This window comes from Tachysurus fulvidraco, chromosome 4, assembly GCF_022655615.1.
Source record: "Tachysurus fulvidraco isolate hzauxx_2018 chromosome 4, HZAU_PFXX_2.0, whole genome shotgun sequence".
Taxonomy (NCBI): Eukaryota; Metazoa; Chordata; class Actinopteri; order Siluriformes; family Bagridae; genus Tachysurus; species Tachysurus fulvidraco.
In genome coordinates, this window is record NC_062521.1 from 6,080,591 (window position 1) to 6,094,149 (window position 13,559).

The 13,559-nt window shown below is 37.8% G+C and overlaps 1 protein-coding gene across 1 annotated transcript; it reads left to right on the forward strand.

The window, feature by feature from the left end:
- Positions 1-825: 825 nt before the first annotated feature.
- Positions 826-13,547, forward strand: ppp3r1a (protein phosphatase 3, regulatory subunit B, alpha a). Its single transcript, XM_027165799.2, has 6 exons — positions 826-1,026; positions 5,951-5,990; positions 8,515-8,691; positions 9,086-9,145; positions 9,235-9,419; positions 12,001-13,547. Exons 1-6 carry the CDS (start codon positions 1,024-1,026, stop codon positions 12,046-12,048), a joined length of 513 nt encoding a protein of 170 aa, XP_027021600.1. The 5' UTR covers positions 826-1,023; the 3' UTR covers positions 12,049-13,547.
- The last annotated feature ends 12 nt before the right edge of the window (positions 13,548-13,559 follow it).

A 13,559-nucleotide genomic window follows, 5' to 3' on the forward strand; every position in this document is an offset into this window, starting at 1 on the left:
ATCTTTAAGGGTTCCAGATCTTATTTTGAGAACCATATCTAATGTAAAATAACAAAAATAACATAGTGGTCCAGTGGGAGAGCAGGTTGCATTGTTGCTTCACAGCTCCAGTAAGCTTTATTCCATCCTGAGCTTGGGTTTGTGTGCATACTCTGTGCCTATTTCCTGTGTAATGTAAAATTAAGAGCATTGTAAGAAAGTGGTTTATTTCTAAAGTTTATTTTCAATTTTTAGGAAATAAAAATGCATTACCTCTACACAGGTGTTTATTATTTCCTTGGTTTAAATGCTACTCTCTAAAACATTTCCCTGTCCTGTAATGTGCTTAAATATTGTGGTATGTAAAAGAATAAAATATTAATTCAGTCATTAATATTGTTGTTGATTAAACATGTGGTATCTAATCACAAAGGAGACGTTGCATTGTTTCGGGTATTAAGTAATATAACCAGCAGATGGCGCTAAAGTTGCACAGATAAAAAAAATAACTTCAATATTCAATACTGCAGTAAGCAAATAAACACTGCTCATAAATGTCCGTCTTGCTTTCGTGTCGGGTTACAATCACTGTTATTATATCGTAAATATCAACAGGATCTAAAGGGTCATTTGTCATCCACAGGCGACTATTATGTCTTAAAATACGTTCAACGTTTGATGCATTTAACACAAACGTGTTGTTCCCTTGTCCCAATAACGAATCGCTTCATATTCGAGTACACTAGGTAGGGTGCTACTACAAATATAATTCCATAATCCTATGTATGCACTATTATAGGCAGGCATAGTGTATTTGAGATACAGCTCCAGAGGTACCCGGATGTAGTATAGGCGCGCTCCTCATCTCGCTTCTAGTCGCTGCAGCAGGAGCCATAGGACGCAGTAGCTTTATGTCTTTTCTCGCTGTTGTGGCAAAGCAAAACGAATATTTGCCTGGACAAGAAGAGATTGTTCGAGTTTATTTTCTGCAGTCATTTGTTGCTGCCCGTGTTCGAAGCGGAATTTTGTCTCCCGAGTAGCAAAATGGTGAGAATAAAGTGCGGCTAATTAATACGACACATTTAGCAACGCTTGCTAAACGCTAACAAGCTAAGCAAACTAGCTAATCAACCCACCGACTAACTTACAGCGAATAAGCGATTGTTAATTTGCTGTAAATTTATAATAAAATACCGGTCGAGCCTTATGCAATCTTATCAGCGTTTAATAGATCGGAAGAAAGGTTTTATTTTGTGTCTGTGTTCAATTTTGTTGCCCGTTTTGATAAGGTGCTTCGTGTAAAGTCGTTGCTACAAACCGGTGGTTTTTTCCCGAGGCGTTTAACATCTAATTTACAAATTTATCAGGTTTAAACAGAGTTTAGGTGCTAATGGTTTATCATGGAGTGGGTTTAATATGACACTGATACCGTTTAAGAGTCGGATGTAGCTGTTAGCATGCAGATAAACGCCTTTAGTGCTGTTTTTCTTCAGTAATATAACGTTAAAAACACGACAGATGATGCCATGTTAAAGGAAGAGTCCACCCTGGACAAACTGGAGTGTTATTAAAGCGAAAAATTCGTGTTATTCTGCTGTTGTGCCGTGATGTATTTTTAGTATTTTATGTAGAAATCGATCACTGAGGCTGTGTGTGTGCCCCAGAGACGTCACAGGGTGAACAGGGCGGCTGGTTCAGTTCCAGTGCTGCTTGTTTTCCGTATACATTACTGACTTTATCTGTAAATACGAGGTGTTAATACAAGTTTCAAAGTGATCTTGGGATCTAGATTTAAATATTACTTTAAAAAATCCTTTACTGAAGCTCTTAATGGATGCTCACATTTTGTTTTTGTATAATTTTGTTCTCCATTTGCAAGTCAGTTCCCTTATTTTCAGAGCAGCCATGTCGATTTGATTTCACTCGCTGAACAAGAACGAGGAGAAAGTCCTACAGGAGGAGCGAGGACGAAATGACAGTTACATGGAGTTTTCTTTGGGGGTTTTTTTCTTCATAGCTAATCAGAAATGATGCGGGGTTCAGCAGGTTCTGCTTCCTCACAGCATCAGGCTTGGCAGATTCTTCTGGAGATTCTTTTAAGCTGGAAGAGCAATATTTCATGTAATTGTTTAGGGATTTTGATTATAAGCTTGACAAGCCAGTGATTCTGATGAAGTTAAACTGACATAACGCGCAGCACCGACCAGCCCAACCCAGAGAGTGTGTTATGTAATGCCTATGATTTCATTTGACATAAATTTACCTCCCCAAATAATACAGATGGTACATTAACAGCCTTTAGAAGACACGGTCATCCAGAGCTACTTAAGAAGTACTTCGCTCTGTCTATTAAAAAATTACCTTTGTGCTAGTTTAACTTTGTCAGCGAATAAGATTGCGGGTTTGTACGGCAGAAAAATAAAATGTGCATAGTTGAAGATGTAGGTTAGTAATCTTTGTTTAAAGCTCTCCAGTGACTCCACTGTTTAAACAGTGAGGGGAAGTTCATTCCTGAGATCTAAGCAGAAACGTGAGTGTCTGAAGGATTAAAGGTCAGGATGAGTTGAGTGTCATCGGCACATCAGTAGTAAGAAAACCCATGTGAGGATAACAATGGGGCCGAGCACTGAACCTTGTGGAGCACGCCGAGGCTTTCACATATTTTGTTCCTGCTGTTTTATTAGTGCATTAGTCTATATTAGTCTTTTTTCCCACTCACAAGATTACGTCTCTAATGGTTATGAGGCTTCAACAAATGAATGTTCATAAAACCCCATATAGGATCTACAAAATAACTGACATGATAAACATACAAACAGGTTTTACGACCTGGAACCACATTTTCCAAATGTGTTTTTAGTAGCCTTATACACTTTCTACCATTTTTTTCAAACTTAATACACAATGTTCTGCATATCCCCTAGATTATCTTTACAAGTAAGGTGTAAAATATTGAATGCTGCACCTGTATGTGTCACATCCTATCCACTTGAACCAACACATCATTTAAATTTATCACGTTATTTTGTCAAGTATATCGTGTCAGAGAATTTTGTCAAACATTTTTGTTAAGCAAATGAGCTGTACACAAAGAAACCCAGTGCTGTTTCATAATTGCTATTATTGATTTAATTTGGCAAGTTATATTTGTGCATTGATTTGAATTGCAAACTGAGCAATGTGGGATTTTTAAAAACAACAAAACCTGGCTTGCTCGGTTGCAGAATTAGCTGTTTATAATGTGTATAATGTTTATGGGTTTTTGGATCATCTTTATACTCGTGATGGTGAGCACACTTACCTAGATGAGACCTAATTTTAATACCCTCACTTACAGACAGGTGACAAAATAAAGGAAAAGTTAACATTAAGTGACTGGTGTAGGACCACAACAACCCCAAAAACAGCTTCACTGTTCCTTGGTACAGTTTCTTTAAATCTCTAGAAATGTATGTAAGGGACAAGTAAGAGAGATTTCATAATTTAACTCACTCTCTGCCCTAGAATTTATAACCAGTCTGAAAATAAATAATAGCTTTTTGTGATTGTTATTCAGATTACCAGCATTAATCATGAAGCATACAAAGAAGTGATTTATTTTAATATGTTCTCATTAATGGACTACAATGGAGCAGAGCTGTATTCTTAGGAGCTCCATGTCTTTACCGGTTTATAATAGGAACTGTGTCAGGGACACACATGGACTACTTGATCTATTTATTTTATTGGCTGAGCATCTTGTGACTTTGCAAAAAACTGCCAGCATTTAGAGAGGGATAAAGTGTCCAATATAAAATACGCGACATTTTCAGATGTCTGTTTAGGTAAGGTCTACTAATAATCCACTGCAGTAGCATGTGATGTTGACAGGTTTAGATATGTATTTGTACTTGCGTGAAAGGGACAAGCCATCAGTATCAGATTTAACATTACATCTAGATATAGATACAGCTATACCAAGCAGAGATGAGGTTGACATTGAATTTGGTCTCTTTGAACATTTATATTTCATTTGAATGTATAAAAATTTCCTTTTCATTGGAGAATGCTCAGAACCAAATCTAAAAACTTATTCAATATACTGTAATGTTATGTGTCAGCGTCTGTTACATATTGTAGTGTAGCCTTCCGAGTGCCGTGGTGCTCACTCCACTTTATTGTGAATACACAAACAGGCCAGCTGAAATAGTGGCAGCCCTTAAAAGGAATAAATTACCAAAAGGTCTTTCAACAAATGATAGCATCTCATTAATGGAGCATGTTGTTTTTTGACACACAAAGCTTTTATCTTTCTCTGCTTAACCTGTCGTGCCTAAATCCTGTGAGGCGGCTTCGCAGAGCATTGTGAAGAAAAGTGCATCTTGAAGTATATTAAATCGGATCTGTTTGTGTACAGTACAATATGGATTGATTTCATTACAATACAGTAATAGATATGGGTTTGGATAAATTTAGGCTTTCGAAAAAGAAAATTCTTCAGGAGTTTACACTAAATATACCTCACCAGTGAGCACCACCGTAGCTAGCTTGTAACCTATTCAAAGCTTTTTTTTTGTTTAGTCTATTTACAACTGAATGAGGAACCTATTATTAATGTGTACCCCATACTCTTCATAGACTGGCTGATACTCAGCACACCAAACAGTTTATTTGAGAGATGGACCTCTGTAAATGTGCCTCGCTAATATTTATTCAGGTCCAATACTAGGTCGTGAATAATGTCATGGTTTTATTATTTTGAGAGCAAATGCACCTGTTTTGTCTGTTCTCTGGAAATCCAGTGCTTTCTTTTTGTAGCTCACAGATTATGCTGCACAGAACAGTCGTAATGCCTGTGTGTATTACTTTTTATAGCAATAGCCATATTTTGTTACATCCTTCTATAATTTCAGTTATAATTATAGTATTAATTGTATATTATGTTCATAGTATATAATTGTATATTATGTTCATAGTACACACACATCTGTAAATCACTTCCATATTACCATTTTATTTAACATTTTAATCTAAATCTTGTACAAACTGTATATCTTGCACTTACTGCTATTGCACTTTGGTTAGACCTAAACTGCATTACGTTGCCTTGTACTTGTGTAATGACAATAAAGTTGAATCTAATCTAATCTAATATGGATAATGCAAAGTGTTGACTAGAAATCTGAATTTTTCTCGATTTCTAAAGCTTACTTTGGTTTTGAATAACAAACGTTCAGAACCATTTTTACTCTGGGTTCCACATAATTGCTAATAGTCAAATATTATTTTCATAATAAATCAGTGCAGTTATATTTAGGAGATGAGATGTTTTTCACTGCAGCCTCAAGGATGCCAAGTCCTTTATTGACAAGTTGTATTTCAACAGATTGAAACTAAAAGACAACGGTTTAATGGTTGTTGAATTTCATTTCATTTAATAGAACAGTGCAAGGTATTCATCTATTTTGTACAATATTCAGCATGTTCTCCCTGTCGTATGTTGAACATGTGACTTTGATTCCTTGGCAATTTGGCTAGATTAGTTTTGTTTTCTGCTGTCCACGGCCACCATTTTCAAAAAGAATTGCTTGTGTTCTAATAAGAAATATGTATCTCCACCCAGTTTAATGTATTTGATCCCAATGTTCAATCATAGCCATTTTCATTTTTTTTTTCCCCAGACATGATTGTCGTGATTTGTGTAGGCACAATTTGGATTTTTACAGGTATTCCTTTGTATTTGTGCTTGTGCCAGCGCTGGCTGTTCACTTATGAACATTTTTAGTGATATAAATGACTATTATACATGAGCTAACACACTTCCTGTGAGGCATTGTATTAACTGGTATCATTTTTAAACACCAGATGTGCACACAACAGTGCTAAAATAGCTGCTTCTGAATACACCGTCCTCTTGACTGTAGACTGTAGAAAGTAAAGGAAAGGGAGAAAGAATGCCTAATTTTTTTACTTATTCTTTTCTCTCTCTTAGGGAAATGAAGCAAGTTATCCCCTGGAGATGTGCTCGCACTGTAAGTACAAGCATTTACCTGAAGCTTTTCTTATTTGTCTTATTCTGAACACTTGAAAGACAAGCATAGAGATTGAATTAACAGAATTATCAGAGTGGCTCTTACAGCAAGCATTTAGTAACGTAACAGTCTGTAGGCAGAACCTTTGCTGGATGTGATTGAGTAACTCTTACATAATCAGTGTGCACATTTGAATTATTTCTGTCATTCCACTGAAATGTATATTTAATACATTGCTTTTGTAGTAAAATTCCTATAGTTATTTCTAAATAAGTAAAATCTGTCCAAAGGATTGACATTTGAAGATAAGGCTTTAACAGGTTCAGAGGTGATTGTAGAAACAACAAGGACATCCACGCTGTCTAAAAACTCCCTCCTTCTGCAGATGGAGCCACACTTATTTTTAGGCATGTATATGCTGTTTTAATTGGTTTCATGCCCCTTGGTCTCCTGAGCCTAATAGACATGAGGAAGATGACCAAAATAGCATGGACAAGTGTGAGGGCGTGAGGACAGAAGCGTGAGTTAGGTTCTAGTGTTTGTGTGAAGCTTTGTTTCTCAGTGCGCTGGACAGAACTGCCAACACATTTCCTACCTTACGTTTCTACAAATTAAACGTCTCGGGCGTCTGCTTAAGGACTCAAAAAGGGTAGAGACCACAGTTAAAACAGTTTATGCAGTGCATTTTTTTATGTTCAGCCCACATCAGGCAGGTCCTTAAAATGAGTTGAATGTGGTGGGGGGGGGAAATCCTCCCCTCTTTTTCCTTTTACAATTTGTAAAAGAAATCGTTTTCTTGCGTATTATCTTTACAGGTATCAATAATTCAGAAGTGTACCACATTTTAAATTTGTCACTGCGGGAGCTTCAGGTTTGTCTGTTTTTTTTTTTTTTTGGTTTGTTAATGACCCTGAAAGGAGCAGGAGATAAACAGGTGTGAAACCATGACCTGCAGCAGGGCCTTGTGTGTCAGATATTTTCAGTTCCCAAAGCTCCACACGTGCACACGGATCTGTCTGTGTGACAGGTTTAATCCCTGCTGTTACATTTGTGTATGTCTTGACCTGGAATTTAATTTGTTTTTGCAAATTTATGGATGTTCGACTGTGAACGCTTGACTGATCCTGTAATTGGATAATTTGTAAGGTGCATCAATACCGATGCTTTTACACGTCTCCTCAAGAGTGATCAGCCGTCCATATGTGGAGGCTCAAAATAACCTGCATGCTTGAATTCCTTGTTGCTAAGGATTTCCCCAAAAGCAAATGTCAGGGCAACTACAGGAGGTTCTCTTATGAGCACATGGATAAAAATACAGCCGATCTTAAGCAGATGCCTGAACCGCCATTCATTAACGTAATGGTGTCGGAATTTAGATCATTTGGTAAAGGATTTAATGGTGTGAAAAGCTGTGAAATGAAGAAGGATATTTCTTTTTATGCTACATTTAGTAGCTAGGCATGAAAATTAAAAAAAAAATCGGAAGTTTCTCGAACTGTACGTATTCATCTAGCTGTTAAAAAGAAACAGTTTTTAACCTACTTGAGTTTAAACACGTCTGCTTGCTGTGCTGTGAATTCCGAGCTTAATGTGGAGCATTACACTAATGGAACTGACGTGTTGACCGTATGCAATTACTGACCCATCTAGTGACACTAATGTTCAGAGAGCTGCACTCTCCCTATGCTTCCACAATGCCTATAAGCAAGATTAATGCATAATACATTCCAGAGAAAGCGTTAATGCTCTGATGATTTTTTCTTTCCCTTTATCCAATGGACTAGCGTGTCAGCCGATCCAACATGTTAAATTGGGGTTTGGGTGAAGGAAAGGCAAAAGGTTTATGTATTTAGTTAATTCTGCTAGTAAAATACCAGAACACCTGACCATTCATTCATTTATCCTGTCAGCCAGTCATGCAGGTGCAGTGCATAAATTCCTAGAAAGTTAGGTCATACATCTCGAAGGGTAAATTAAAGATTTGGTGTGGTTCTTGGTGCTAGATTGACAGTTTTGAGTATTTCACTAATGGTTTTACAATAATGGTTCAACCAAAGTAACCTCCAGTGAGCAGGAGTTTTTTAGGCAGAAGGGACTTGTTAATGAGAGGTCAGTGGACATTGAGCAGTGGCCAGAATGCCTTGAGCTGACAGGAAGGATGCTGTAACATAAATAATTACTTTTTCTAGGGTGGTGAGCAGAAAAGTATATCTGACTCTGAGGATGCATTGGGTGCCGGCTCGTGCAAACTGCACAGACTGCATTGGGTGCCGGCTCGTGCAAACTGCACCGTGTGTTTTTATTACACGGACTTCTGGCATCAAATACTCGCTGAGAAAGCTTAGGAGAAACATTGTAGAAGTGGTTAGAGCTTACGGCTTAGACTGACTAAAGGATTACGATGTTATATGATAATATGTAACAGTAGATCATTTAAATTTTTTTTCTAAAGACATTTAAGCATATGAGGAGGGTTGATGAGTTGCTTTATTTTTCATCATTTGCCTGTTTGCTCCCCCTCTAGTCGATGCAGATGAGATTAAGAGGCTAGGTAAGAGATTTAAGAAACTCGACCTAGATAACTCTGGATCCCTGAGCGTAGAGGAGTTCATGTCCCTGCCTGAGCTACAGCAGAATCCGCTGGTGCAGAGGGTTATCGATATATTCGATACAGATGGCAATGGGGAAGTGGATTTCAAAGGTGAGGCCAAGCAAATACCTCAACACATGCAAGTGTTTATCCAGTATTTATTGTTGTAAAGTGTACGTTGAGTATGTTTCCGATTTTGTAAATGCCCTGATCAAACATTACTGCATGTTAATGGAGAATATTTTATTCTTATTGCAGTAGTAGTAGTATTACTACTTTTACAATTATTATAAATTTTATATTACATTTTTAGGGTTTTAGCAAATTAAATAAACATATCTTTACTGAGGAAATATTACTTAAGTAACGAAAAACAGGCTTGATTTTTTAAAAGAATTTCAGCACATAAGCCATTACTTCAACCTTATTTCCTTAACAAAAGTTATGTTTGAGGCAAAGTGAAGGTCTCTGGAATAAACCGCCTTTATAAATGTGTTTTCTGTAGAGTTTATAGAGGGCGTCTCACAATTCAGTGTTAAGGGAGATAAGGAACAGAAGCTCAGATGTAAGTCCAGTTTCAGTGACTCATATTAAATTACATGAACATGAATGATCTGTACACTTATCTATAAACATCTTTCCAAACCTCTGCAGTCGCTTTCCGGATCTACGACATGGACAAGGACGGCTATATCTCTAACGGTGAACTGTTCCAAGTGTTGAAGATGATGGTGGGCAACAACTTGAAGGACACGCAACTGCAGCAGATTGTAGATAAGACAATTATCAATGCAGACAAGGATGGAGATGGGAGAATATCTTTTGAAGAGTTCTGCTCTGTAAGTATTTGATGCCAGCCAATGTCACCAACAATCACTTGAAGGGAAAGTAGCTTGTGTAATGCTCAGGAAGCCATTCAAGTCAGCAGGTGTCATCACAGGCTAATTTTCTTATTCATAGAAACATGTTCATTTACGTATTAAAACTTTTTTCATGAAAAGATGTTGGATGTTGGAAAATATCAATGATATTTTGTGGGATGAGTCTTTGGAAACAGCAGTAGCTCAACAGCAGTATTGAGTGCAGGGAGTAAGGGGGTTTTTACACCTGGTCACTTCATGCGTTTTCTGTGATCAGATAGCTATCCGATCATAAAAAGACCAGGTGTAAATGCCCTCCGAAACGGTTTCGGGACGGATATAAATCCGATCGCTCAAACCCCTTCAGGAGGTTGTCTGGGACGCATTTCAGATGAAACTGGACAGGTGTAAATGCATGTGGTTGTTTAAGCCACATACTTCAGCGCTAAACTCCTCCCAAACGGAAGTACGTCACTCACAGGTGACTCGCGAGTCGTGCATTGTGCCAGAAACAAATGTTTTCCCACCAGCGCTGGCTCTGATCTTTCACCCAGATGAATCGAAAATGCAGCAAACAGTAAATGCTGTTTTTTGTAGCAACTGCACACACACCGAAGCGTGTTCCATTTCAATTACCCCGGAAATAAGTTAAAATATATTTGCATATTGGGCGGGAGTAGAAAGATCGAATTGATATCCGATTCGCCAAGACGCAATTATGTGGCCTAATGTAAATGGAACAGTTTTAACAAATCAGATAGCTATCGGATCAGAGAAAACACATGAAGTGACCAGGTGTAAAAAGGCCCTGAGACATTGCACTGTTATAGCACAGGATGAGGAGAGGCACTCCTGGGAGACGACTTAAATGTCAGGACTGAATCATGTTGATCAATCTCCTTTAGAGTCTGGTGTATGTTCACATGTCTGTCTAAGTGTTTCTGCTCTGACTGTTCATGAGTGATGGCTTCTGTTGCTTGTGTTTGTGTATTAAACTTTCTGTGTCTGTTTTACACTGGGTCTTTTCAATCTGAATATTTTCCTAGTACTTTCTGGTTAGATGATATTCACTGTTGTACCGTTCTGACTTACTTTAAGTAACTAAGTTTGGATTTTTTTTTTTAAATGTGTTTATTTACATGTCTGCGTCTCGGTACCGAGCCACCACCGCTAGGAGGCGAAAATGCATCAAATTCATTGTAACTTCATTGTAACTTTTAAGCATTAAATCCTCTAAATACACGGTTAAATTATATACTGTTTGAAAGCTTAGACTCTCAGGATTTTATTAAGCGCACACACACAGCATAATATGATTTATAGTAATTTAACCATTTGATAGAAAATTGAACTAGGTGGCGCTAGTTCGATCTGTTTACTCACTTTTAAACGCTGGTCTTTAAATTTTCCTTTCTTCACATTGTCACTAATGTTAATGTATTTTCCAAAACAAATGCTTGTAAAAATCCCCGAGAGTCCAAAAAACTTGAAAATGTAATCCTTTTAATCCAAAACGCTTTGCTCGCTTCACAAGAATTATGTGTTTGACCGGAAACTGAACACGAAGCTTCACTTCCGCCCTTTGTTGGACTCCTACGTCTCATTGGACACATACCAAAATTTCAAAACGCGTCAGATTTGTAGTCGAGGATGTGACGAAGCAAACAAGCCCTCGCATGAGCCAACCAGTGCCTGTGCGGCCGAGATAGGCAGCTAAGAAGCCAATGAGGTCTCTCCATGCTATGTGGGTGACCCGCCCTTTGACTGACATTTGCTCCGTCCAGTAGCGATTTGATGTTTCGCGAGCATCATAGCTCTTTAGCCAATAAGGAGACGATTCCAACGAGATGCAACATGATACATCTGGTGAGTTCGGGCTGTGCAATAAGCGTGCGCATATTAATTTTTTTCAGCTTTATTGCGCAATTCTCGAACGTTTCACACTCTCACACCTCAGGGTGTCAGTTTACAGGCATTTTTTCAAAACAGAGTTATAGGCAGAGGGGTTCTCTTTGTTATAGGACTTTTGAACTAAGCATGCAGTCCTTTTATACAAAGTTATACAGTAAACAAAATAAACAAGAAAAACCTGAACAGACGGACATGTCCATAGAAAAATATTCATATAAAATCCATTTTTGAGTCTTTTGACTTCATTTTTTTTTTGGTGAAAGCCAAGACATGTGGCTATGGCCCTCAGTTGTTGTTTACCAACCAGAATTAAATACAGCAATGTATGTAATCAGTTTATCAGGTAAACAACTCAGACGGAAATAAACACCCTCCATTCTAGCCTCTATAACTCTGTGTCAGTAAGGCTTAGAATCAAGCTGACACTTGTGTCGGAAACTAGAGACTCTCTTCTTTCCAATGAGACCAAGCTCACCTCTGTGTGTCAAAGTATATGGGAGCTGTACCACTTTTTATGTGGGTATGTCATCTAGGTGAAAATCATGAAAATGGGGGGGCGACAGGTAACAGGTTAAACAGTCAGTGAGTCTTAATGCTAATCCAAACCCCTTAACTAACCAGAAATGTTTTCCAAATGCTTTTGCTCTAGGTTGTTGGTGGTCTTGACATTCACAAAAAGATGGTAGTGGATGTGTGAACATCCTCCTTGAGCATCCTCCCTGCCACCTACAACACGCGCTTTCCTTTCCATCTGTGATGATCTGCTCGAGACATCTAGCAAATGCTCTTTCAACAGAAGTATTTACTCTGTGAAGCTACCTTATTGCTACCCTGATGAAGCCAACGCGTAAGTGTTTGAACTCTGATCCTCACAATAACCAGGTGTAGCACTTTAACGACTGAAGAACAGCTCAGAGCATCTCTGTCTGCAGAAGGGAAAAACGGGTTGGCTGGTTCATCATTTTCCCCCTTTCTGTCTTTTTCTTTTTTATTTATTATTTTGGGTCTTTTTTTTTAAGCAAGTGTATGTCACGCATTGTAAGAAGGTGGATGTAATGTTAACATATCAGTACATTAGGGTATGTAAATAGGGTATGATGTGCCAAGCAGAACACAGAATCGACAAGCCAGACAAAGATCTTTTATAAATAAGAAGAGCTGGTTGATTTTGTCTGTTTTTCAAGTGAATACTTTTTTTCTTTTTGCATTGTTCCTATATTTGAATCATGTTAATCAGTACTTTTTGTATTGTGATAATTTGTTATTTATGAATATTCATAGTACTGGAGAGTAATTTTATTCTGTGGTTTAACTTTATGCTGTGATTTATCTCCTGACCGTTCGGTAGAATTAGATGCCAAAAAAAAAGCCCTAATGTAATTTGTGGTTTACTCAAATATCAGTGACTTCAAGTTTGGTTTCTGTTAACGTTTTGTTATTTTGACGGCACCTGTGCAAAAAAAAAAAAAAAAACACCACAAAGTTTTTTCGCAGTTTCAATGCAGGCAGCATTATTTTTGCTTTAACTACTAATATTCCTAGCTTCTTGTGTACCAGAAGCTAGAACACAGCATTTACAATTACTACATGCCCCCATCTGGCTAAATGAAGTACTGTATTTTTACCCACTGAGACATTTTAAGACATTGGTATAAGAGTAAGGCTGGAAATGATTTGTTCTTTATTTTTCCTATCCATCTCCACTAGCTTGTCTAACCTGCAGCACTAAGCGGGTCTCAGATCTCTCCCCCTTGCCTCGGTGCTCCTCCAGCATCTGCATGAACATGTTCCCTTCTGCATGGTTTCCGATTTCTGGCACGTCTACTGTTTACACTTGTGATATTAAATGTCAACTATAATAATTATGGATGTCGCCAAAGTTTAGAAAAACCTCAGACCAATCAGCGTTCTTAAAGTAAAGATACACATTTCCCCCCCCCCTTTCTGAATATTAAGTTGCTGTGAAATGATGTATGGCGTATAAACATTTCTCTCATATATATATCCAGTCAAGGCTACCTTATAAAATGTATTTTTAATTACTTTAAAACTAATCTTACTCCAAGTTTATGTTCCGAGTCAACATGGAGCATCCTCCTGTTTCAGTTTGGGATGTCTGCTCTGCATGCTGCATCATGTTGCCTACTGTGGGATGACTTGGTACTGTATAAGATTAAATAAAATATTTAAAATATATATACACGCATT

Bases quoted from the DNA above. Each gene is read 5' to 3' on its own strand.
- ppp3r1a (XM_027165799.2), top strand. The intron at 8,692-9,085 runs GTGAGGCCAAGC...TGTTTTCTGTAG, and splicing joins TGGGGAAGTGGATTTCAAAG to AGTTTATAGAGGGCGTCTCA. The intron at 9,146-9,234 runs GTAAGTCCAGTT...AAACCTCTGCAG, and splicing joins TAAGGAACAGAAGCTCAGAT to TCGCTTTCCGGATCTACGAC.